Here is a 26,187-nt window from a genome sequence, read left to right as displayed (position 1 = left end):
GTCTATAGCACCGTCAATAATTCTAAATCTATTTCTAAAATAATAAAGTAATATGAAAATATTTTACCCCCTCATAGAAAACTTTTTCACAGTCCTTTAATAGTTTTCAAAAAAAATTAAACATTGATGGTGTCGATCTCTGAATGTGAACTTTCTTGTTCTTCTAGTCTAATATGACAACAGCTGATATGCACGAAGCCAAAGAAGAGACAGCTGAAAGTTTTCCCTGGCTATGTTTCTTGCTATAACCACAACCTGGCTGTAGAGGTCTGAGATCTCCTTGTACTTAGCGGCTCCACTTCAGGCACCCCATTGACTTTTTATCAATTCACGTGGCCTGTCAGGTCTGCTCCCCAGTGCTGCCCAAGGCCAGTTTAACCCGGGAAGCTGGTACCTTGCTGCACGCGCTAGAGCAGAACTAAGAAGGTTTAGACTGGCACCTCCTTCTCTCCGTCTTTAAGGTGCACCCCCCACCCCAGGTCTTCCGCTCTTCAGCTGCCAAGTGCATATGTCCTGAGGAATCACAACGTTCTCGGCCCCCCAAGCCTGCTCGCCCTCTGCTGACCCGCAAGCAGGAAGCAGACGGAGAGCACCGAGGCCAGAGGCCAAGTCACACGCGCCCCGACCCCCGCACCGTGCCCGCGCCTGTCTGTGGGCGACTGCTGATTCCACCTAGAACAAGGCTCACGGACGGAGGCGCACACAGGGAGCCCTGGGAGCGGGGCACCGAGCCCCCCGCCTTACCTCGGCCTCCACCTGCTGCTGGGTCCGGCTGTGGCTCTCCTTGTACTGGTTGGCTCTCAGGACCTGCTGCTCGATGCCCAGCAGGACTGCTTCACAGCCGTCACACCTGCAAGGGGCGCAACCAGTCCTGAGCCACCAGAAGGCCGGGGACCTCTCCTCCGGGCTCCAAAATCTCCCTTCCCCGCTCCTTAGAGGGCGGCTCTTTCTGCAACGCCCACCCTGCCAGGGCTCTTACCCCTGCGCTCCTTCCAAAAGAGAAGCCTTTCTGAGCACAGGGTACCCCGCACAGGGCACACGGAGACGCACGGGGCGTGTGTGGGGTAGTTTCTGAGAACGCAGCTTTAATCTCCAAGCTAGGTAGCCCATGGGAGAGCTTTACACATTGTGAGGTAAGAGGAATTACGAGAGACCTTACACTTTTCTCGAAAGAAAAAATTATTTTCTAAAAGCATCCTATTTTGAAGATTGCCCCCCCTCAGAAGTTTGTTACTTCCTGTCACTCCCCTCATTTTCTTCTCCCTACTTTTTATTTTGAAAATATTAAACCAAGAAAATGTTGAAATCATACCATGAAAACCCACATACCCTTCACTTAAGATTCAGTGGTTGTGAATACTTTGCCCTATTTGTGGGGCCGCTCTACATTCCAGTTTTGTTTCAATGTGAACAAATCTGTACTAATAAACATCCTGGGACAGGGGGTTAGGACGACACCTCTGGGTGGAAACTTGTCAGGGGCTAAAAACAGGAAGCCAGACCACGGATGTGGAAAAACGTGTCAGCCATATCAAAAAGGGCGTAAGACAGCCACGCTGAGTGGACTGGAAAGCTAGCTGCTGGGCGCCAGACCACTTCCACGTTAGGTTATTTTCTAAGTTTATTTCCCGCTTATTTTGCTTTAACAGTTCCACGATCTTTTGGAAGTTCCTGCTTTAGTCAGAGGGTGTAAAGGGAAGGTGTCCGGGGTCACACCTGGACTAGAACTTGGGGTGAGGGGGGGGTCCAATAGTAGCTGAAGTAAGGGACATTAGGGCACTAAGTGGGGGGCAGGGGGTCACATCTGGATCTCCTCCTCTTGGCGATCAGCCAGAGATTCCATCTGTTTTACAGAAAATAGCTTCCCTCGCCCTGGCACAAAGCTCACCTCCTCCACTTCCTGGCCTCCAAGGCTCTGTGAGCCTGCCTGGGAACGCCCTCCGCAGCCCCCACCACGCTGTCACGCCCACCCTCCTTCAGAACTCAGCTACAGCCTCCCCTCGGACTAAGCCCATCTCGCTTTATGAGACTCAAATAACTTAAATAACCTTGTAACAAACCCTTACAGAACCAGGAACAGCTCTTACATCAAACTCTATTAAAACAGAGCCCAGCCAATATCCCGCTTCTTCTTCTGTAACAGAATACAGTTACCCTAATAGAGTGGGAGCCTGCACCCCAACTGTGAAGGACCCATTCCTTGTCTTCACTGTCCCTCCCAATGTCTTACAAACACGAGCCCGATGTTACTGACGCTGAACGTGGGTTCCCTTACCCGAAGAATCCTACGAACACCAACCTCCTGAGCTTGGTCAAACTCGGAGGCTGGTTTGCAAAGCACAGGCCAGGTGTCACGCGGCCAGGCTTCCGAGGCTCCATCCGCCCAGCCTGAGCATTTCACAGCCCAGCGTTACACGGCCCCCAGCTGCGCCCGGACAAGACCTCTTTTACAGCCAAGCACAGGATTCTATTGCCACACAGCTGTGCTCACAAATGGGGCCCCCACTCTCTGGCAGACTTCCCACAGGGAGCCCCAGCTAATACCTGGAGGCCGTATTTCCCCAAGCAGGGACCAGACATCCCCCTCCCTACAGAGAAGAGACCCCTCCACCTTTCAGCCTCACCACTCGTGCAAAGTCTTGACGATATTATTGATGTCCTTCTTTTGGATGTCACGGCCAATGCAGAAATCCACCTCCAGCAGCTGGTTTCGCTGGTCCAGCTTGCCCTGGATGATGTCGGTGTAGACAGCCTCGATGATGAGGTCTTCCAGTTCCCGGAGATTCCGCATCTCCAGGTCCTTCAGCAGCACGGAGTAGGGGATACACTGCAGATAAGGCCATGTGATATTTACAAAAACCACTGGCAAACATTAAAGAAATGCACGAATTACTGACATAGCCAACAGCTGCCTCGGGGCTTTGGGAAATGCAGTGCAGGGATAATTATTAACATTTATGGCAACAACAGATGGACAAATGAGCTGCAAGGTCTGTGGGATCCAAACAAGACCCACGGCATCTAGGCAAGCATACTCCAAGATTCTCTGCCTCCCAGACTTGGCCCCACCTTCAGCTTTCATGCTATGAAATAAACTCTTTGAGCCCCTAAAAACTCTTTCCAGAAGAGAAAGGGAAACACTTGGTATACTCCACCCTGCCACCTTCTGGAAGCCTGCAGACTTCGCATAAAATGCCAGGTCATCACAAAACACCAAACACTCTCAGATGCTAGCAAGGAGAACTGGGGGCTTACCTGGCAGAGTACAAGAGAACACACATGCAACCTAACACACCCACCTACAGGTGGCCAGGAGCATAGCCTGTTTTCTCAGACTCTGCAAACAACGTCAGTTCCCAACAACAGTCCTTTATTGGGCTGTACCATCGTTCTGCCTGACTCCAAGACACTGGATATCTAAACAACCAGTTTTCTGCAAATCCCGACACATTACTTTTAGTCTAGAAATTAACATGGTGATCGGATCTGCAAAACTCAACAGGAGGAAAATGCATACAGAGAAGAGAGTAACAGCAAACACACCTAGAGGGGCTTTCTATGACTGAAGGTCTGAAATCCAGAGGCAACAGTTGCGCTCACAGTGCCAGGTTGTAGAAATAAAGGAAAAACATACTCCTGCTCTTTGCTAAACTTAAGAAGTCCATGATCAGGACAAAAATAGGCCTCCCCTCTGAAATGTCAGGCTGAGAATCAGAACTTTGGGATTAGGTCAGGTGACGTGACTTCAGCCACTGAAATGGCAAGGCAAGAACACACACACCCCTCTCAAGCTCAGTCACAGTGGAGAAATGCAAAAGGCAGCGTTTTCATCACACAGCCCCACCAAAGCTTAGACACTTAGGCTGGGACTAGGCAGAGAGCCAAACCAACTCTCAGTTAACCGAATCTGGATCTTCTCTGTGAATGGCTGTGAGCAGATGTTTGCACGGCTGCGTCTACACTGAGTGGGGCAGAGACGTCAGATGCAGAGGAGCGACATCTCACAGAAGGTTTGGGTCTAAAGCTAGCACGTAAGGCAAAAATTCCCATGAGTATAAGTAACCTTGAAAATCCCCGAAGGACGGCAGCATATAAAAAATCTACTTCTCTTCCTGGCTGGTGTGGCTCAGGGGATTGAGTGCTGGCCTGCAAATCGAATTTGATTCCCAGTCAGGGCACAAGTCTGGGTTGCGGTCCCCGTCTGGGGGTGTGTCTGGGCAACCGGTCAATGTTTCTCTCACGTGTTTCTCTCCCTCTCTTTCTCATTCCCTCCCCCTCTCTCTAAAAGTAAATAAATAAAATCTTTAAAAACCTAATTCTCAGTAAGTACAACAAAGCAAGTTTCACCTCCGGCATCAGCACAGTTCACTGTGCACCGAGCAACAGAGGAAGTGGTTCACTTGCCTTGAGATGCCCTGCAGTGTGAGAAACCCCCACTCCTAGACAGCAGCCTCCCTTTCGAAGGGCAAAACGCACACCCCATGTGAGGCCCCGCGGCAGGCCAGAGCGAGACCTGCCGCTGCCCAATCACCCCTGGGCACATTGTTCCCAATGGGAGCCTGAGTAACTGTCAACACTATTTTAATTACCTTTTGCTCTTTTGTCCTTCGCCAAGCAAACTTTGTGCACTTATGCTGGACTCTACTGTGTGTGACCGGGAGTTCCTGCAATGATGCCAACGAGGGGCCCGCCCCGAGGTGAGGAGGGAGACGGGGAGCGGGGCGGGACCGTACCTTCATCCTCGACGCCAAGCTCACGATGGTGAGGTGCTTCAGCTTGCTCCGTTGCGCCGTGCTCAGCTCCGGCAGGCTCTCCTTGTGGGCTGCTCAGTCCCGCCCACCACAGAAAGCAAGACACAAAACAAAATGAGGGTTCCCTTATGGAATAAGCATACCGTCCCCCCACACCAAACCAGCAACCGCACCGCTGTCACAACTCTGCACTTCTTCCCAAGGCAAACGCCCCATGAGTACCTCCTGTCTTCCTTGGAAGACCATGTGCTTCCAAGACCAGACTCGGTCTCTACACGCAAGGGGCTTAATCTCCTGAAAACCCAGGCGTGAACACACAATATGACTTGACAATCGTCTTAATGGAATATTATTTGTGGCCTTTTTGACATTCAATCAAGTTCAATACACCTTCACTGAGCACCTGTTATGTGCGCGGCACCGTCTCACGAATGCAACACAGAACCGACAGAAGAAAGCTACAAACTACCAGGAGAGGGTAAAAGGGTGGAAGGAAAGGGGGAGGTGGGAGGGAGAGTGAGCGAGCTAGGGAAAGAGGGGGAGAAGGGGTGAGGGAGAACAAGGGAGCCCAATCGTATCGGGAAGGTGCAGGAGAGGGGAAAAGTCACGGAGTTTGAAATGAGCCTTGAAGGCCCAGCAAGACCTCAGTAACAACAGTGACGCCAGCAGCAGGGACAGCAGCGGCTGCAGGTGACACGCGCAGCGAGCTTTAACAGAGTCCCACACACAGATCCAGACGCGCGTACACACATCCAGTGAGTCCTCACGCAGCCCCACAAGGTAGATCCTAAATGCTTTCAATTCCTTATCCATAATCCTGGGTTCCAAAAAGATGAATCCAAGCTGATTTTCTTTCCTCGATATGGTGCCAAAATTCATCTGGTAGCAATTCTTGGCCTGAATTGAGGCAGGCTTTTTATTCCACTTGTTGTGAATATTCACTTGTTTTTGCTGCAAAATTATGACTGTGTTTGACTACAGGTGCTACCCACACTCTCACGGGTGTTACATAAAAGGCATATGCATCCTACTGCCTTTTTAGACCCCTGCAAACCCTAACTCACCTGGCCCGAGGCATGCGGGCAGAGGGCTGTGGCCCTGGATTATTGCCGAGACAGAGGCTGAGGCACCGGAGATTACGAACAAGCACTGAACACGCCGCAGGACACGGCTCGGGGAAGCGGGGCCAGACCACAGCGCGGCCTCTGCGTCCAGAGTCGGCGCAACGCCGCCTCTTCCATGGGGACAGAAGCAGAGGACACACGCACTGGGATAAGCGGAGGTCAGAAAAAACGGGCGAGTGGCACACTGTCCAGTCTGACAGCAGCAAAAAGTAGAGGTGACCAGCAGGCAAGACAGTGAGACAGAGGGGAACCCAGGAATGCGGTAGGGAAGGCCCTGGGTCACACCACTAAAGTAAACTACCAAGCTGTTCTCAGGCCACTAAAAGAAACCAGGGAGGCCAAGGAAACAAGTCTTGGGTGGAAGGTAAGTTAGCGCGTAGATATGCTACTTATGGCTCTAATTTTAAATGACTCAAATGACCTACCAAAGAGAACGCGCTGAGTAGATTATGGAGTACTGGATTATAGAATACTAAAAACAAATACACAGACTTAAAACATGGACAAATGCCTATGAAATGAGTGGGAAAAAGCAAGATATGAAATTGTACACATAATCTAATTATACCTACACAATGAAGAACCCAAGAAAGGGGGGAAACCCACATCACAATGCTGACAGCAGTGTAACGCTGGTACAATGATGAGAGGCATTTCCCCCTATTTTCCAAAGTCTCTTCAATACAGTATAGCAATACTATTTTGACACTATTTAAAATGCTTAAATACTTTACAAATGGGTATTCTGACACTTCCCAACACTCCAAGTGTTCTACAAACACCGGTTCTCAAGAATCTCATCTGGGAAACAGACAAGGGCCATGTTTACGGAAGAGCACAAACACGGTCCCCATTCTACCCACTGGGAAGTAAAAGGTGGGAAGGGAGAGTCCTCATGGAAGGTGACCCACAGAGCTCAGTACAATGGGGAACAGCCAGGTCAAGAGGGTCGTACCCCACGCTTTAGACCCGAAACCTCAGCGACCCGCGTGGAGGCCGCCCACCTGAACAGAGGGACGCGTTTAAGAAAAGCCTTTGGAAGCTCGTACCCAACTCACCTAAGTAATCCGGGTATGTCCCATACGCAAAGAGGTTCAGCAACTGCAAGTAGGCAGCATTGGCTCCTTCTGCCAGCTGAGGAGGAAAAGAAAGAGTTCACACACCAAGCCGTCTACCAGTCTCCGCGGTGTCCAAGCAGAGCGGGGGGCCATGTGCCACAGTGCTGTACTGTTTTATTAGCTGTTCCCTTCCAACGCTTTCATTCTTTGGGAAAACATAAGTAAAATTATTAAAACCCCCAATTACACTTTTCCCTCTCAGGAATACGTGTTTCACGCTGCATACAGCACGCCCAAGCAACGGCTTTTGCTCCCACACGTGCACACAAAGCAGTAAGTACTGACGCAGTTCAAGTTTTTCCCAGATGCCCTTGCCATGAAAATGAACACCGGGGCAGCCCCACCCACACACCAGCCTGGCCAGTACGGCACAGACCACTCTCAATTCAGATTGAACAGAGTGGAGAGCTGGTTCCCAGTCTCAGGCCTATTGTAAGTGGACTGTGACGCTGGGAGACATCAGCACAGCATGAAGTGCGGCAGAACAGCCACGCTGGGACAGAAAACCAGGATATCGGGCTACCCAAATAAAACTTCTCATTAAAATTACCTATTGCTGCCCTGGCTGGTGTGGCTCAGTGGATTCAGCACTGCCTGCCAATTGAAGGGTCACTGGTTCGATCCCTGTCAGGGCACATGCCTGGGTTGCGGGGCCCCAGTTGGGGGTGTGCAAGAGGCAAACAACTGATCGATGTCTCTCTCATACATCAATGTTTCTCTCCTTCTCTCTTCCTCCCTTCCCCTCTCTCTGAAAATAAAATCTTTTTTAAAAATTACCTATCTCAAAACATCAGCAAGATGAAAAGGGAACCAACCATATGGGAAAACTTATCTGCCATTGATACCTCAGACAAGGGTTTGATCTCCGAAATATATAAAGAACTTATATGAGTCAATATCAGGAAGACAGACAACCCAATTTAAAAATGGGCAAAGGACCTGAACGAACACTTCTCCAAGGAGGATACACAGAGGGGCCATAGGCATATGAAAGAATGCTCAGCATCACTAGCCATCAGAGAGATGCAAATAAACACCACAATGAGATACCACCTCACACCGGTCAGAATGGCCATCATCAACAAATCAATAGACAAATGCCAGCGAGGATGTGGAGAAACGGGACCCCAGTGCACTGCTGGTGGGAATGCAGACTGGTGCGGCCACTGTGGAAAACAGTATGGAATTACCTCAAAAAACTAAAAATGGAACTGCCTTTTGAACCAGCAATTCCATTGCTAGGATTATACCCAATGAATCCTGACACACCAATTCAGAAGAACGTATGCACCCCTATGTTCATAGCAGCACTATTTACAATAGCCAAGTGCTGGAAACAGCCTAAGCGCCCATCAGTGGATGAGTGGACCAAAAAACTGTGGTACATTTACACAGTGGAATACTATGCAGCAGAGAGAAAGAAGGAACTCCTACCTTTCGCAACAACATGGAAGGTATTATGCTTAGTGAAATAAGCCAGGCAATGAAAGACAAATGCCAAATGATCTCACCTAATACAGGAACCCAATGAACAAAACAAACAAATGAGCAAAATAGAACCAGGGGCACGGAAAGAAGGAACAGGCTGACAGGGACCAGAGAGGAGGGGGAAGAGGGAGAAGGGCGGAAAGAAAGGAAAGGGTCTCCTCAAGGAACATGTATGAATGACCCAGGGTCATGGACAACAGGGTGGGGACTGACTTCGGGAGAGGGGGCAGGTGGGCGGGGCAGGGAGAGCAACAGGGAGAAAACAGGACAACTGTAACAGAACAACAAAAAAAGGAAAAAAAAACGTCCTACTCCTCACTCACACTGGTGTCAGAGCTATCTGTGGAAGAAAAACAAAACAGATACTTGTTCTGCCTGCTCTGCTAACAATGACCTTAACTAGGTGTTTCTTTTATTCACAAACATGGACCCGTTACTCTGCCAATTTACCAAACTCAGTAAAAACTAAACAGGAATAGCCAAGTTCTTCTGTGGACATCAACGGTAATACTACTCAATTTTAACTATCTTTTTAAAACAGGTTCCAAGAACTACATCTGTAATTTCAGACCACAGAAAGGCAACTAGCTTATTCCCAACTTATACATGGAAATAACAAACTGTGGGGAGATATGGCTGATCTGCTAAACAACGCAGTGAGGGCAGGCACCCTAACACGCCAGTCTACCTTTTCAGGCTCATCAGCAGCCTCCTGAAGTCCTGAAACAGAAATAGAAGAGACCATCGAATCTAGCCCCCGTTTTTCAGACGGATGATGCCAAAACTAGCTGTAACAGACTGTTTTCTCTAAAGCAGATACTCCAAAACCTCTCCCACTGGCCCAGATCAGTAAGTGTCTTTCTGGCTTTCATTTTCATCTGTCTCCTCTTAGCCAGTCTCGTCATTACAACACAACCAGTTGGCACATTCATTCAGGCTTCTCATGAACCTGAGGGAACATATTACCCCTTAGCCATCTCTTCTGTTTAAATGATTAGCTATGGAGCCATGAAAAGACACAGAGGAAGTTTAAATGCATATTACTAAGTGAAGGAAGCCAATCTAAGAAAGCTACCCCGGCTGGTGGGACTCAGTGGATTGAATGCCGGCCTGCAAACCAAAGGGTCACCGGTTCAGTTCCCAGTCAGGACACATGCCTGGGTTGCGAGAGGCAATTACACACTGAGGTTTCCCTCCTTCTCTCCCTCCCTTCTCCTCTCTCTAAAAATAAATAATAAAATCTTTTTTTTTTTTTAAAGCTACATACTGCATGATTCCATCAAAACTTACAAAGACAGTAGATCAGTGGCTGCCATGGGTGAGAGGGGAGTGACAAACAGGCAGAACAGAGGATTTCTGCGGCCGTGAAACTACGCCGTATGACACTGTCCTAGGGAGCACCTGGCGTTATGCATTTGTTCAAACCCATAGGGTGCGCAACACCAAGAGTGAACCCAAAGTAAATGATGGACTTTGGGTGACAGTGTGTCAAAGCAAGTTCCGTGCTGGCGAGGGACACTGGTGATGAGGGAAGCTGTGCATGTGAGGGCACGGGGTACATGGTCGATCCCGACTTTCCTTTCCAGTTTGCCGTGACTCTAAAACTGCTCTAAAAAATGAAGTCTGTTTTAAAGAGAACGCAGCTCTCTTCAATTTTTCTCGGAGCACCCCTTCGCCATCTCTGACATGTTAAATTTCTACTGTGTCAGTCTGCATGTTAAGCTCCAAGGAAACAGCGGTGAGCACAGCAGGGCAGACAGTCTGGCAAACAAGACTGAGAATAAACAAAAATTAACAATTAAAAAATAAAAGCAGCTCTTCTGGTCCCCAGCTGTTGCAGGGAGAAGAGCTGACACCATGCCCTCGCATCTGCCATGGATGGTCACGGGGACCTGCTCCAGTTTCCTGACCAAGAGGAATAAGCAGTGTGCAGCCGCAAGCCGAGTCCTCAGGAGGCCTGCAACTCCTACTACGACAGGACAGGACAATTACCACAAAGCTGTGGCCATGGAGCCAGCAGCCAACAGCAAAGATGTCCTGGCAGCCGTGAAGTGAAGAGCCAGCCAGCCAAAGCCAACTGCCTCCTATGTGTGGGCCGCCATCAGCGGGAATGCCGGGCCGCGCTCAGCAGTATCACACACGCGATGCACAAGAGCAAGCGCCACCCAGATGTGCGGATGAAAGCCATTCGCAGAGGCAGCCCCAGCCTGCTGGCCAGAAAGGGGCTGTGACGGTAAAAAGGACGCCAACCCACCCCGCCACCACCAACGTAATAAAAATGTCCCCAGACCTCTATCTATCTCAATCAATAAGTACAAAAGTATCAATCAATAAGTAAAATACAGTCATCCTGCGTATCCAGATTTCACATTAGTGATTCAACCAACCATGAATCAAAAACATTTGGAAGAAAAATCCCAGGAGGTGCCAACAAGCAAATCCTGAATTAAGCCACACGCAAACTCGATACTGAGTTCCTGTGAATGAAGTGCCGTGATGTGTAGGTACACCCTGCCATTTATGCAAACACTGTGCTATTTTATGTAGGAGACTTGAGCATCAGAGGGGGGTCCTGGAACCAAGCCCCCACGGACAAGGGACAACCATATAGAAGTATCCAAAGTAGGAAGCAGAGACTGAAAAGTATAGGTTGCTTTATATCTCTTTATTCCGCCTGGTCACTCTTCGCTGCATCATCTCATTTTTAAGGCACAGCCACCGAAACTGGATACCCAAGGTTTTAACAACTACAATCCAACAAAGGAAACAGAGCCAAAGGGCCCACTCTCCCCCGCGTCAGCCATATCCTTTTTACACACCCACACAGCGCTGCTCTCTTCCCCAGCAACAATACATTCCTTATTCACGCCTCTCTCCGGTTCAATAGCAACCACTTCTGTCATCTATGTCCCTGACCAGTCCTCCTTGACAATTTTTGCACTGGAGGCTTTGGTCCCTAAAAATGCCGAAACTACCCGTTAAACCTCAGTCCGTGCTTATACTCTAAGTTTCTACCTTGCTAGCTTCAATTACATTTTCTCCCTAGCTTTCAAATTATTAGCAACCCCATCTACTTTTACCTCCAGCTCAGATGAAAGTGCTGACTAGGAGTCCAGGACACCATCCCTGCTCTCTTCCCTGTCCCCCCAGTTCTCATCCCTCCCTCAACAGGGGGCCTCACAGGTCTGCAACACTGTGGCACTGAAATTCCTGGGAAATCTGCAGACTCAAAGGAAGGCTTAGAACAAGGAAGACAGAGAAACGGTTTAGAAACTGCCCTTACCTCCTGCACATTGGCCAGCTCCAGCAGTTCTCCAAAGACATACACTCCGGGCGCCTCCAAGACTTGGCTTATGAGAGCGGTGAGGGCCGAGCCACTAGTGCCTTTGGCTAGTAAAATAAACTGTTCCAGGAGGTTACTGGAGGGTTTCTGTTCACCTGCCATTCTCTGGCCTTAAGATCTGTCCAAAAGAAAAGTGTTCCCATCATTTTCCCTTCTCCTTTGCAGTCTGCACTCATTTAATGCTGAGTCAGCTACCAGAATGACTTTATAGTATTAAAAAAGAAAAAAACAGTTCCTGGATCCAGATACTGTGACTACTTCGTGAGATGGGTGGGATTCAACCTGGAGTTAATAAAATTTTGTCCTTATTCTGAGGTTTGAAACATACTTAGTAAAACCCACTTGATCCCCACGTGACCCTCTCCCAAAGGCAGCAGGTTGTAAGCCCTTAAAGTTAACCAGGACCTAAAGAAACACACAGGAGTTTCTCAGTAGCTATTTTATATCCACCTCATTTACAGACCCTAGTTAAGAAAAAGAGAATCTTGCCCATGCAGAGGTGGCAGATGTAAGCAATAGCAATCAATTACAGCTCCCAGGGTGTCTTAAGACTCCCACCTACAGCCAGGTACAGATAAGAAAAAGACAAAAAAACAGATGAGAAAAGATGTCTCATTTAATCAAAGAAGTCATTTAAGGATAGAAAAAAAAGGGGGGGAGTCATCTTAAAAGATAAGCAGCAATGTATCAAAACTAAGAAAACACACGGAGTGTAAGTCCATGAAAAATATCCCTCAATCCGGCCTCCTACTGAGAAGTGACATTTTACCAAACGTGTTCAGAATTTATATAAACCCTCAAGAAAACAATAAAAAGATCTGCGAAAACAATGAGGATACTGTATCGCCATCCTGACGACATTAGGGACAAGAGTCCCTCAACTGCATATGTAATCCGGGCTGAGTGCGTGCCGAATCAACACTGCAAACCCACCGAAGAGGAACGCTGCGGAAGAAAACATTACTCCTGCAAGAACGATGCATATTGGGGCAGTAAAACAAAATGAGGGAGGAAAATCACAGCAAGCTGAAACACAGAAAAACTCAAACAAGGGTGGTTTGGTGCCAGAGAAACTAAGTTTTCCTGCGGGGGCAGACACGCAGGGCGACAGCCCTTATCGGGCTGCAGAAACAAGTGTGTCGTCTCGCTTAGGGTTACTAAGGTCTCGTCAGAAACAGATCCAGCGAAGCGCCAGGGAATAACGGGTACTGAGAAGGGACGGGGTGAGAGGAGAGAGGAGAGGATGGGGGGAAAACGGGGAGGTGAAACCAAAACCTCCCTTCCAAATGGACACGTGTGAACAGATTGAATGGAAGGGCCTGGGGGCGGAGCAGGATTAGACAAATGGACACATATTTCGGTCCGGGGGAGGCGGAGAAAGAAAGAAAAGAAAAGAAGATCTCTAAGGAGTAAAGCCCGCGGGAGCACGGAGATAAGGAGGCGCTGATAACCGCTTTCTTCTGGAGGGGGAGCGCCGAGGAGGAGGCTGCAGCCCCGGGGTTATGAATTCCCGTCGTGAGGGGCGCTATGTCGATGGCCAGCAGAGAGGCAAAGAGGCAGCCTCTGGGGGTGCGGACGCGAGAGCAGCCGCAGTGCGGGAGCGGGGGTCTCAGGCTGGGAAGCACTCCGGGGAGGGCGGCCGGTGGCGTGCTCCGGGCGGGACGGCGGGTGCGGAGCGGGGCGCCGCGGGGCGCGATCCCCGAGGCGGGGGCGGGGCAGGGTGGCCGCGGGCCGTCCAGGCGGCGGGCGCGAGACCGGGCAGTCCGGACGGACATGGCTGGCCGGGTCCCGCCCTCCCGCTGGCTCCTACCTGTCCCCGCAGCCTCTCCGTCCTCCGGGTCGCGGTCTCGGCCTCTCGGCGCCTGCCCGCAGATTGTCAAGCGTCCATGATCTGCCCGGCGTCCGACGCTTTTCTAGCTCCGCCGACCCAGCACCCTTACTGCTCCCCGGAAGCCTCCCACTGCTGCATTCGAGTTCCGCCCACACTAGGTTCCCCTCGCTGTTCACAGCCTCCCACCGCCAGTGCGGGGCCCGACCGGGGGAAGGGGTCCCTGCCTGACTGTCGCCCAGGAATCGGGGTGCGCAGAGGCCTGAGAGAGGGAATACAGCCTAGGCGGCACTGGGGTCCAAACCATCACCATCCTGAACCTGAAACCCACTCTTTTGGCAGAGCTTTACCCCCCGGGAGCTCCCCATGGCGACTGTGCCTACCCCGCGGTATGAAGACACATAGCAAGCCTAATAACAACTACTGTTTATTAAACGTTTTCCATGTGCCAAGTGCTTTACACTGAATTCTCATAACTCTATGGCCTGCAATATTATCCCCATTTTTCAGGTGAATTAACTAGGCATAAAAATCCAAAAGCCAGTAAGTAATAAAGTCCCCTTTGCAACCTAGGCTATCTGAAGCCCAAGATCATGTTCTTGACCTCTTTTTAGAAAAATATTTTAAAGAAGAGAATGGTGGAGCTAACAATGCCTCTTTGACCAAAATGACATTCGTGGCTGCATTTGGGACTTACCAACTCTCCCATTAAGATAGATGGCTAAGGAATCACTACATAACTGAACACTTAAGCTCATTCCTTTGAAGTACAGTGCACACCGCAGACTTTCCAGTCCTGGGGATGAGAAAAAGACCTGTATTTGCCTTTTGCGCTTTGGAGTGCAGAAGTCAGCACAGATACAAAGGAGCCTAACACCAACCCGTTCATTTATTCCAAAAATGCCTTGAGCACCTATTATGTTCTAGAAGGTGATATGAAGAAAGAACAAGGTTCTTGCCCTCAAAAAGCTTGAAAGTGTTAAGTGCTATGAGAAACAATACTCTGGAAACACAGGAGAGTATCTCGGGGGAGGAAAAAAAACAGGCATCTGCCAGGCAAAAGGAGGAAGGAATGGGGGCACTGATCACAGAGGCTTGCACTGTGCAACACCTACTGATGCAGAAAAGATACCTAGAATGGCTGGAATCAAGGTAACGGAAATGAGGGACACAGAGCTGGGGTCAGATCATCCAGGGTCTTGGAAACCACGAGCTTGGCACTGTACCCTGTAAATACCTAAACACAGCAAAGTTCCTACTTAGGAGAGCTCACTGCCCTCCACCCCACCCCGCGCCCCCAGAGACAGGTCTATCTGGCTATGACAGATGGTTGCCCCAGGCACCTAGGAGTACAGGTTAAGGCTCTCCCTGGGGAGAGGTGATTTAAGGCAGGTTTCTGAAGGAGACTAGGCTTGAGTTGAGCCTGGAAGAATAAGCAAGCCAATCACAAAGAGTATAAGCCACAGAAAGGAGTTTTTCTTTTATCTTAAGGGCACTGGGGAGCTAGTTAGGGTTTTTAAGCAGTGGAGAGGTATGAATAATCACCATTTTAGATTGATCACACAGGCTACTGCAGGAACGGCCTGGACGTGGAGAGAACTGGAGCAGGGAAACCCTGGAGGCACCTTGATATATTCCAGGTAAGAGACTGGGAGGTCTTGAACACAGGTAGTGGCAGCTGGGCACGCAAAAGAAGAAATGTTGTTGGAGACATTTAGACCATAGAAGCTGCTGGACTTAGGACCAGTCGAAAGGAGAGAAAGGGAAGGAGGGTGTGACCCAGGATTCTCCCCGAGGAAGACACAGCTGTCTGGAGGTGGCGTTCAGTGAACAGGGCTGCGGAGGGGAGGGGCAAACCTGGTGGTGAAAAAAGGACAACCGAATTTTGTTTGAGTTCGTAAATATTCCGACAGTGCCTCCACTTCCTCCAGAACAATGTCCAGACTCCGAGGCTGCAGCTAAAGGCCTTTGTAGTTTGCCTCCTGCCTACCCATGTGGCTTTGTCTTGCCTCACCCTCTTTACAGCCCGAACTCCAGGCCTTCCCATGTGCAACACAATTTACAGTCTCCCTCACTCACAGCAGGTCCTCAACTTCGCTCCATCTTCTTTGTAAATCTCTTCCTTCATATTTCTCTGTTAAAATCCTACCCACAACAGGCCAGACTCCAAGATGGCATCAGTAGTACGACTGAAGGAGAAACTCATGGATGTCAAAATAGGGGAGCTGTCAAGCTGGAGACTGATGCAGGATTTCACCCCCTAAAAGCATTGCGGAATCATTTCAAAGAAGTTACTACCGATATTACAACAACTATGTCAATGTGAAGAAAGGGAGCGTTGCTGAGGTTTCCATGTGCTTTTCAACGACTGCCATTCTTACAAGGAACTCAAACATGAGTATGATGCAAGTACCGCTGAAGAGGGCCCCGTGTGGACTTCACATTCCTGACCATGACCTTTACCCAGAAACTCAGAATCCTTTCATACAGTACTGAATAAAAGACAACTGGTTAAACAAGTAAATAAATAAACAAAATTCTACCAACCTGTACACAAAGATTTCTTAAACTCTACGCAAAAAAGCACTAATCGTAAAAGAAAACACTGAGCTATTGCATTGGAATTAAGAATTAAGAATTTCTGAGTGTCAAAAGACACCAGTAAGGAGAGTGAAAACACAAGCCACAGACTTGGGAAAGGTATTTGCAAGTATATATCAGACAAAGAACTCCATATCCAGACTACAAAAAGAACTATAAATCAATAAGAAGACAAACAGCCCAGTAAAAAATAAAAAATAAACAGAAGACTTGAACAAGAATTTCACAGAAGAGGACATCCAAAGGACCAATAAGCACAGGGAAAGGCCTTCAATACCAGACAATGTAAATAAGAACGATGTTATGAGAAACTACATTTAGCAAAAATGGCTAAAAATAAGACCGACAACACTTGGTATTGATAAGGATAAGAGTCAACTAGAACTCTTACATTGCTGGTGAAGGTGAAAACTGGTACAAACACTTGCCAGACTTACAATATCTACTATCGCTGATCATGTGCACATCTGCACAAGCCAGCAACACCTCTCCTAGAAATGAATGCACAAGTCCACCTAAAGAAACATAAGAATACTCGTTGCAGATTTCTTAATAAAAGCCAAAATTGATGATAACCTAAATGTTCATCAACAGTAGATCGGATAAATAGTGCTGTGTACATACAGTGGAATACTACTCAGGAATTTAAATAAAACAAGCTACTGCTACAGACATATGGATGAATCTCACAAAAATACTGATGAATGAAAAAAACCAGACTCATACTGTACATACTGTATGATTACACTGAAATAAAATTCATAAACAGACAAAACTGATCTATGGTAACAGAAGTCAAAACCATGGTTACCAGGATGGGAGGATGCAGTTCTAATCGGGAAGAGGCACAGGGGGTGCTGGAATAGTTCTGTACCTTAATTTGAGGGGTGGTGACACAGGTGTACACAAATGTAAAACTTGTGCCCTTACTGTATGTTAGAAGTCTAAAGATAAAATTTTTTAACAGAGAAACAAAAGATCCTACCAATCCTTCAAGTTCAAATGCCATCTCCTCTGTCAAGTTTTGCAGCTGGAATACATCTCTTCCTTAGAGCCTCTGTAGCATTCCGATGCCCTTTCTTTTATGCCATTTAGCACCGTCCATCTTGAATCTCAGGGGATTGTCCTTATCTCCCTAATTAGATGACTATCTTCCTGGTGGCAGTGACAACGTCTTTCACCTTTTACTGACAGCCTGGCAAACGAGGAAAGCTGAGAAAACTGTTTGTTGAATTACACGAAAGGAAAAACCGGGTGGGTGCCCATCTGGGTGAAAGGGGGGGACAAAAAGAGTAAGGAAGGCTAGGAAAACAAACAGGAGATCTCCAAGGAAACCTGAGCTTACGCTCCAATTTTACCTACTTCCTGAAATCACATTAAATGTCACCTTGAGCAACAAAGAATGAATCAAAACACCACGTCCTACATAGAGAGACGATAAACGAACATCACATTTACAGGAAATCCACCAAATAAATGCTTACCTAAGCTGGGTGTTTCAACCTGGATGGGGAAATTTCACCAGGGAGAATAATAATCACCCAGCCATGCTGCTAAAAATATCGCCAGCCTAGTGTGCAGAGCCCAGACTGCGGGTCAGAAGCCTTTGGGCCTAATTTACTAACTCTGCCTCAACTTGCCGTGACCGGTGGACAATCTCTTCGCCTCTGTGGGCCTCAGTTTCCTCATATGTAAAACAGGAGACGGATTAGCAAATTCTCTCAAATCCCTTCCTGTATTGATATTCTGGGTATACAATCGCTCTCTCTCAGTCCAGCGAAGCAGAACAACAGAAACCCCCGCAAAACACGTAAAAGGCGCCCCTGACCAACAAACCACCATGATGTGAAGGAGTCATTTTGTTATATTATCTTTCATGGTTTAATCAGTGTTTTTGTTCGTTTGCAGCCTTACCATGATTTGCAGGAGATTTCTGAGTTCCATGTAAACAGAAGTTACCTCTCTGTTGGGCTGTCATCTTCTTTGAAAGTGAAGAGGGTCTTCCCGCCTGGTTTCAACTCTCGGGATTCAGAAACCACCCAACCTGAAGAAGGGTTTAAGAATCTGCGCACACTGCGCGGCACACTGGAGTCTAAGTTAGAGAGGAACAGTGTTTGTGGAATGCTGGGATTTGTAGTTCCTGGGCCTCTTTGTTGAGCGCTGGGATCTGTGGTTCTACCGTGCCCCCCCCTGGAATGCTGGGAAATGTAGTCTCGGCCACATCGCACAGAGCAACCTGCAGTCATCTCCGAGCCCTAGTATGCCCGGCAGCGGGAGCGGGCCCATGGAGCCTCTGCAGATTTAAAGCCAACCCTCCGCGGGGGCAAACTCTAGGCAACAACAACGAATGAAAAATTTGTCCTACGGGACTTCCCGGGGAGGGCCTTTCTCATCGGCTCTCTTCGTCCCCCTGCGAAGCCGCTAAGTGTTTCTATTGGCTGATGAGGATGCCAATCGTCGAAACGAGCTTTCTATTGGCTTCTGGGCGGGCTCTCCGAGGCTAGGGGGAAGGAGAAGGGATCAGGAGCGGGAGCTGAGGGGAGGGAGAAACCGGTCCGGGTCTGGCCGTTGCCGCTGCTCGCCCGAGGTCTCCAGGCCGGGCTGCGGCTCAGTAGTCGGCTCCGGGGCATCGTCTGCGAGGCTCCGCCGGGCCAGCGTGGGAGAGTCGCGGGCGGCGGCTGCCGCATCATGTCAGCCAAGGACGAGCGTGCCAGGGAGATCCTGAGGGGCTTCAAACTGTATCCGCCCGGGAGCGGGGCGGGGCCGGGAGGACTTGGGAGGTGGTGGCTCGCTGAGGAGACGGGCCGGGGCCGGGGGCCGCGCCAGGTGGGCACCTGAGGAGAGGCGGCGGCGGGGAGGGAAGAGGCGGCATCCCGCGCCCCTGACGGGACCTGGCGCCGGAGGCGGGGAAGGGGGCGCCTTGAGGGAGGACAGGGACGTTGACGGGAGCCCCGGGGGCGTGGAGGCGGAGGAGCCCCAGCCTTGCCCTGGGAGAGACGCCGGACGTCGGAAGCGGGTGTCGGGGAAGCCAGCCTGGGTGCGAGCTCCGGCCCGCCCCCAGAGGCCGCGGAGGCGCTGCAGCCCGCAGGCGGGGGCCGAGGGGGCGCGGCGGGCTGGCCTCGAAGCGCCGCGGCCGCTTTGGCGGGAAGCCCGCCGGGGGAGCAGGGGAGCGTGACTCGGAGCGAGGGACCTTGTGTGGGACACATGCAGACGTTTCTGCCCAAGTCTCCTGGGTCCCCGCGTCCCACGCCACCCCCGCCTTGTTTCCACAACTTCTCTTCCTCACTTGTGGCTCCTTCCAGCGACGGAGCAGAGGAGCCCGGGGAGGGAGGCCCGGGACCGCCCTCCTCGTAGCTCCGTCGCGGCCTCTGGAGGCGTTGCCCGGGGCCGCTTCTCCCGCAGCCCCTCGGTCCCCGTCGAAGCGAAACGAGAACCGGAAGCTTGCGCGTGGGATGCCTGCGGGAGGCTGGGTCCTGCGCGGGACCCCGGGCGCAGGTGTCTGGGCGCGGCCGCACCTGCGGGCCGGGGACGCGGAGACGTGGCGGAGCTGTCCAGCAGTTCCTGGGTGGCGTGGGGGACACGCTGGGCCGTCCGGCGGGGATGCAGGAAGAACTGCCTCCGGCGTGTTGCGGCGCGGCTGCGGCGACCCCCGCCCCCCGTCGCCCCGCTTCGTGCAGTGCGGAAGCTGCGTTTTATTGCGTTTCGGCGGCGCGGGCACCTGTGACCGTGCCGGGCGGAGGGAAAGCGTGCGACGTCGCACCTTCCGAGTTCATTTTCCTGCGGGCCGTGGGCGCGTCTTCCACCCCGTGCGTGCGGTGGGGAACGGCCTAAATGCCGCCCACTGAAGACCGAGGCTCCCCCGCGGGGCTCCCCCGGCGGGAGCGCGCGCGCCGTGGGTTTTCACAGCGCCCAGTGCGGCCATTCAGGGTTTCATGGCTCTGGCACACCCCGACACCGAGTTGGCAGTGAGTGTCAGCACACGCATGCAAACGAGCCACAGGACGGTTTGCGTGTAGACATGGAGGTTTCCCACGCAAGGCTCGGCCCCTTCGCCTACCACCGTGCGCGGTCAGCTTCGGAGCTTCCCGTGAAGTTCAGTCGCAGCCTCCGGTTCGGCCCCGCGTGCCTTCCCGAGTGTCTCTTCACCACGGCCCCTGTGAGTAGAATAGAGTGGCCGACGTGTTAGAAACGCGATGGTTCTGGCTTTTCCCGAAGTAATTTATGTTATTGCTCAACGCGTGTGCTGGAGAGAGCACACCAGGGGCCACAGGGCATTGGGAGATTTCAGAAGCCATGTTTTTGCGGGGTTGGAATTAACATGTTGCTGGACGCGAGGAGGGGTCTTCTTCACGGCTTTTGAGCAGAGCAGGAAAGGGGAAGTTCGAGCTTTTCGCCTTCGGTCTTGGTTCTTGAGCCTGTGCAGAAAGGGGCTAAGGGGCAACTGTGGAAAACAGGAAAGCAGAACTTCTGTCCGCCCACGGGAAGGGAAGGTGAACTAACCGAGTCAGTGATGACGTTAGCGGGCCAGGAAACACTCGGAGAACGTTTGATCGGGGCTGATTAAGTCACAAAGGGAGCAGCCACATTAAAAAAGTTAGCAATGGGCCCTGGCTGGTGCGGCTCAGTGAACTGAGCGCCGGCCTGCGAACCGAAAAGTCACGGGTTCGATTCCCGGTCAGGGCACCTGCCTGGGTTGCGGGCCAGGTCCCCAGCTGGGGGCCTGCGGGAGGCAACCGTACAGGGATGTTTCTCTCTCTCTCTTTCTCTTTCCCTTCCCCGCCTTAAAAAAATAAATAAAATCTTAAAAAAAAATAAAAGAAAGAAAAAAGTTAGCAATAGGAGCGAGTCATGGAAGTCTCATCCTCCAGTAGCCTTTATTGGCATCTGAGAATTAAGAGAGAAAAGGAAAAGAGTTCTGGGACTTGCTACTACATTCAGGAAAAAGAAAGTTAGTGTCTTACTAAGAAACTATTGTCCACCTTTTATGGGGTAAATTTTGGTAAACTTTTTTCTGAACTTTCTTTTAGAGTGTCTGTTTCTATAGGAATTGTTTTTACTACCCCCCAAAATTTGCCTTTATATTCTCCTACCAACAGCGCTAACAGTATTCACCTTCCACATTGGCTCTGTTGGTCTTTTTCATTTTGACCAGTTTGGACAACAAATGATACCTTGTTTTAGTTTGTATTTCCCTGGGTCCCTGGGTCCCTGGAGAGGTAATACAGCGCAGTGGTTAAGAGCCATACTGGACTGTCGCACTCCGCTGCCTGCTTTGCAATCCCAGCCCTGCTCTCCTGGCTTTGTGTCCCTGGGCAACTTCTTTGCTGCCTCAATTTCCTCATCTGTAAATGGGGATAAAGATAGTACCTATCTCATAGAGCTGTTGTGACCCTGGGCAGAGCACCGAATTATGAAACTCAGTATCCATATCATTCCCTCCAGGGATCATTGTGAGGATTACATGAGACTGCATACAAAATGCCTAGTACAGTGTCTGGCACATAGTAAGTAATAAATGTTAACTGCTTTGTTTTATTAATAATAGCAGTAGAGATAATATTATAAAGCCACTTATTTTTCTGAGATATAACCAATGTCCTTGATATTATTCTCTTCTCTTACTGAAAAAAACTAATATTTGTTTTGCCTCTTTGAAGAAATGGTTCAGTTAATAAGCATTGATGTATATCTAGTGTTTATCTTGCTTTCTAGGAATGAATCACATTTTAATGTGTGGCCAAAAGAGAAGAAGGTTTCTGAAAGGACCTTTCGTTTGCGTTCTTGCATTTCCTCTCTATGGTTTGCCCCTGGATCCCCAATAGCCTCTTTGTCATAGCACCTTGACCTTTGACTTTACTTGCAGTCAAAAATAGTTGGCTTTACATCTTCTATTCATTTAGATTTCCTTATTAAGAATAGTAGACTGTTGAACTTTTCTTGAATGTCCGTAATGCCTAATACATGCCTTGGCCCAGTGTTATAAAGGAGTTTGAGGTCTGTGATCTCCTAAAACACAGTTTTCTATCAACCCAAGGTCTGGGAAAGCAACCAAAACATACCATCCATACAGCCAATGAGCATTGTTGATCACAGATTGTCTGGTCATGTACTTCATGCAGATTGTGATTGGTAGTTTATTTTCCAGGACACTTGTGCCTGGACTCTGAGAAGCTGTCACTGTTACCCTGAACGGATTAAGTGAATATAATGTCCTATTGATCGTGTTGTGTAGGATTTTTAAACAGGCATGCCTGCTTTCGCATTTTTGGGAGGAACTTGGTGTATAATTACTTATAGTCTTCTTCAGACCTTCTAAATTTCTTTCCAGGGTTGTGTATCTGGTTTATAGTGAAACATTATAGTAACTTCTGGGGAAATTTTCCATGGCGAGACTTTAATGGAAAATTCTGGTTATCTCATCACTGTATTTGATAAAGGGCTAGCAGTGGTGCTGAGGTTTGGCAGCTCTAGGTTATTATTAGCCGTGACCTCCCTTTTGCCTCACAGGCCTCCTTTGCCATTACTCTGCACCCACAAGTCGCCATGGTAGAGAAAGACTTGACTTCGGAATGTATAGATCTGTCCTTATTCCTGAAGGTATTTTAACAGCCATCTTATCTAGTAATCTGACTGTTCCAACCATTGCTTAAATCTCAAATTGTCAAGATTTTAAGAGCAGCATTCTTCTTTTATTTTTGATCTGCTGGTAAATTTGAAACTGAGAGGAAAAGCATATATATATTTTTTTACAGTCCATTATCCATAAAGATCTCAGTGGACTGGACTAAAGAAACACTGTTCATGGCAAAGAAGGTAACAGCCCCACTGTAAGAACACACATGAGGAACTTGTGTAGTGTACAGCTAAGTGGCCCTGGCCCAGAGGAGGGGGACTTGAAATTGACATACGTTCAGTAATTGGAGAACTGAGAAATTTTAACCTGAAGATGAAGAGCTGAGCAAGGGACATAAGTGTTCTCTTCTAAACTTTAAAGTAACTATTCTAAAGAAGAATTAAATGTGTTCTGTGTGGCTCTCAGAGAAATACAAGACATCAGTTACAGGGACAGAGTTTATTTAGCCAAATTTCTAATCATTAGAGTTACCTGCAAAAAATCTACGTTTTCCAGAAAGTTATTTTAAGCAGCAGATGGATGCCTGTTTCAAGAGTATTGCAGAGGGAAGTTGTGTATTCATCAGATAATGTAGTAGAGTGGGTGATCTTCAGAGGACTCAAATCCTTTTCCAGCACTGCAGTTCTTTGCTTAGACAACAACCTTTCTTGGTTAACAAGAATTCTTTTAAGTATTTCTGTTGAGATATGTACAGTGTTCCCTCACTTATCGCAGATATTATGTTCCAGACCCCCCCGCGAAGTAGGAACCTTACATTTATTCTACACTCTTAAACCTACGTCACTTTAACAACATACGTATACAGGACCACAAAATCCCACGATATAGTAAAAAATCCGCGATAGATAATTAAATATAATATTTTTTAAAATCCTGTGGTACAGTGAGGCCGCGATAAGTGAACCGCAATAAGTGAACCGCGATATAGAGGGACTACTGTACTACACCTAAAAAATAGGCAAGACATTTTTCTGTGATTTGATGTAATTAAAGCAAGCTTTCCCTGCTGGTTTTCAGACCACTTTTAGATACATATTATTATTTTGTTTTTAAAGATTTATTTATTTTTAGAGCGAGGGGAAGGGAGGGAGAAAGAGAGGGAGAGAAGCATCGACGTGCGAGAAAAATATCAGAGGCATCGACCAATTGGTTGCCTCTCGCCCGTCCCTAGCTGGGCACCGGGCCCGCAACCTCGGCATGTGCCTTGTCTGGGAATTGAACTGGTGACCTTTTGGTTCGCAGACCGATGCTCATTCCACTGAGCCACACCAGCCAGGGCTTAGGTACTATTGGTAGAGTCACAGAGAGCAATTATTGCCTCCAAATTTAGATAAAGTGTATAGAACTAAACAAATAGCTCTATGAACAACAGGGTGAGGACTGACTGTGGGAGAGGGAATTGGTGGGCAGGGCAGGGGAGAGCAATGGGGGGAAAATGGGACAACTGTAGTAGAACAACAATAAATTAATTAAAAAAAGAAAAATCATAAATAGCTCTACTATAAATAATAATTTAGATATAGCTGCAAGAAGAAAGAGGATGGCCTAACAATATCTTTTATTCCTACAGTCTTTTTCAGTTTTTCAAAGCACTTATTATCACACAACTCTATACATTATTATCCTCTCTTTATAGATAGAAAATTAAGGATTGGTGAAGTTATCACTCAGATAAAGGCAGAACCTTAATTTAAACATTGGTTTGTCTTTCTGTAAACTTATTTTCTGTAATATACCATAATGACTTAGGAAAATTAATTTTTTGCTGTATCATTGCTTTTGAGTTTAAATTTTTTCCTCAGTGTTTTAAGTCACAAGTTTATTTTTTTTACTTGAAAATTATTCCCTTCTGTTGGTGTTCGTATTCCCTATTTTCTTTGTTTACCCTCAACTCTCAGATATAGGGGGCAAGATTTAGTGTGGGATAAGGAAGAATTTTATAACAATAAGTTACCTGGAAAAAAAAGACACTTTCCAGAAAGTATTTAAACATGTATTAGTCAGCTAGAGTTGCTAAAACAAAATACCGTACACTGTGTGGCTTGAACAACAGACGTTTCTAACAGGTCCGGAGGCTGGAAAGGCCAAGATCAAGGTGCTAGTTGATTTGGTTTTCAGCAGGGGCTCAGTTACAGATGGCCACCTTCTCCCTTTGTCCTCAAACGGTGGAGAAAAAGTGGATGGGCAAATCACAGGAGAGTCGTAACTATACCAGCTGTGGCAGTGCTATCTGGGTGACAGTTCCGTTTGGAAATGATGGTTCATGGACAGGTCGCTGCTAAATGAAACACTTTTACCAATGGACTAGCTCTGAGAATATACCCTGATAACTATCATGGAATAAGAGGTGGGAAATTTAACTGGAAGCCTTTGCTTCTGAGCCGTCTTCTGTGTGAAGAACCAAGGCACAGAGCTGTGGCTATAGCAATACCACTTTTCTGGCAGGTCATTCACACATTTGTGTTCAGGGTCCATAAGTGCCAGGTAATCTGCTGAACACGGATACAAAATGATAAGCCAGCTTTCATAGTCAAGTAATATTGTATAAGGGAGAGAGAAAGAGAAATTAACGATCAGGATACAATGGGATACGTGCCTAGCGGTGTAAAGTACTATGGAAGCTCCGAGAAAGAGGGACTACTGTGGAGGCATTGTGGACAATGTCAGAGTTGTCGTTTCAGTGGGACCTTGAAAGATGAGTAGGTGTTGAGCAGTTTAACTTTTCTGATACGGTATTCCCTCTCTTATCACGGGTATTACATTCTAGACGCCCCCACGATAGGTGAAAATCCACGAAGTAGGAACCTGACATGTACTTTAGTATTTATATATATTTTAAGGCTCTATAAACCCCACACACTTATAAACTGTTCCCAGTCCCTTATTAACCTTTCCCAGTCCCTTATTAACCTTTTCTACACTTTTATAGACACTACTTATGTTCTTAAACATATTCTACACTCTTAAACATACGTCACTTTAACAACATACGTATACAGTACTGCAAAATCCCGCGATATAGCAAAAAATCCGCGATAAATAATTAAATGTAATATTTTTAAAAATCCCACGACACAGTGAGGCCACGATAGGGGAACCGCGATATAGAGAGGGACTCCTGTACTGAAGAGTAACAGAGGAAGGAAAGAGAAGGCATGAAAAATGAGGAGAGTGTTTCAGAGGAGAGTTGGCATCAAGAATGAGGATCAAAAATAAGTCTATGGAATTGCCTGAAATTTCAATCATTCAAAGCATATTTGAGATTCCACTGAGAGTCCCGTGATACCTTATAGGTCACCG

General features: G+C 48.3%; 2 protein-coding genes and 1 pseudogene across 7 annotated transcripts in view; 2 read left to right on the top strand and 1 right to left on the bottom strand.

Moving 5' to 3' along the window:
• Nucleotides 1-18,379, bottom strand: part of COPS7B (COP9 signalosome subunit 7B) — a 28,999-nt gene extending 10,620 nt beyond the window's left edge. Inside the window, exons 1-6 of one of the 6 annotated variants that reach the window (XM_090284979.1) lie at nt 18,213-18,377; nt 11,765-11,942; nt 6,934-7,009; nt 4,734-4,822; nt 2,625-2,827; nt 745-850 (exon numbers count right to left, since the gene is read on the bottom strand). In XM_090284979.1, the coding sequence (XP_090141105.1) occupies nt 745-850; nt 2,625-2,827; nt 4,734-4,822; nt 6,934-7,009; nt 11,765-11,926 (636 nt within the window). In that variant the 5' untranslated portion in view covers nt 11,927-11,942; nt 18,213-18,377. Of the gene's footprint in view, nt 1-744; nt 851-2,624; nt 2,863-4,733; nt 4,823-6,933; nt 7,010-11,764; nt 11,943-13,634; nt 13,741-15,197; nt 15,223-18,167 lie in introns of those variants that run through there. The other 5 variants (XM_090284978.1, XM_090284980.1, XM_090284977.1 and 2 more) reach the window with 5 other exon arrangements.
• On the top strand, nt 15,824-16,102 carry LOC150022791 (ATP synthase F(0) complex subunit f, mitochondrial pseudogene; annotated as a pseudogene).
• A 380-nt stretch (nt 18,380-18,759) lies between the features above and the next one.
• PDE6D (phosphodiesterase 6D) overlaps nt 18,760-26,187 on the top strand; it is a 39,517-nt gene continuing 32,089 nt past the window's right edge. Inside the window, exon 1 of the mRNA XM_090284976.1 lies at nt 18,760-18,991. Within this exon, the coding sequence (XP_090141102.1) occupies nt 18,942-18,991 (50 nt within the window). The 5' untranslated portion in view covers nt 18,760-18,941. The remainder of the gene's footprint in view (nt 18,992-26,187) is intronic.

The sequence above is a fragment of the Furipterus horrens genome, unplaced genomic scaffold (assembly GCF_987537825.1).
Source record: "Furipterus horrens unplaced genomic scaffold, mFurHor1.1.pri manual_scaffold_1, whole genome shotgun sequence".
Lineage (NCBI taxonomy): Eukaryota > Metazoa > Chordata > Mammalia > Chiroptera > Furipteridae > Furipterus > Furipterus horrens.
Note: the sequence above shows the minus strand (reverse complement) of the source record. Positions and strands in the feature narration are given on the sequence as shown.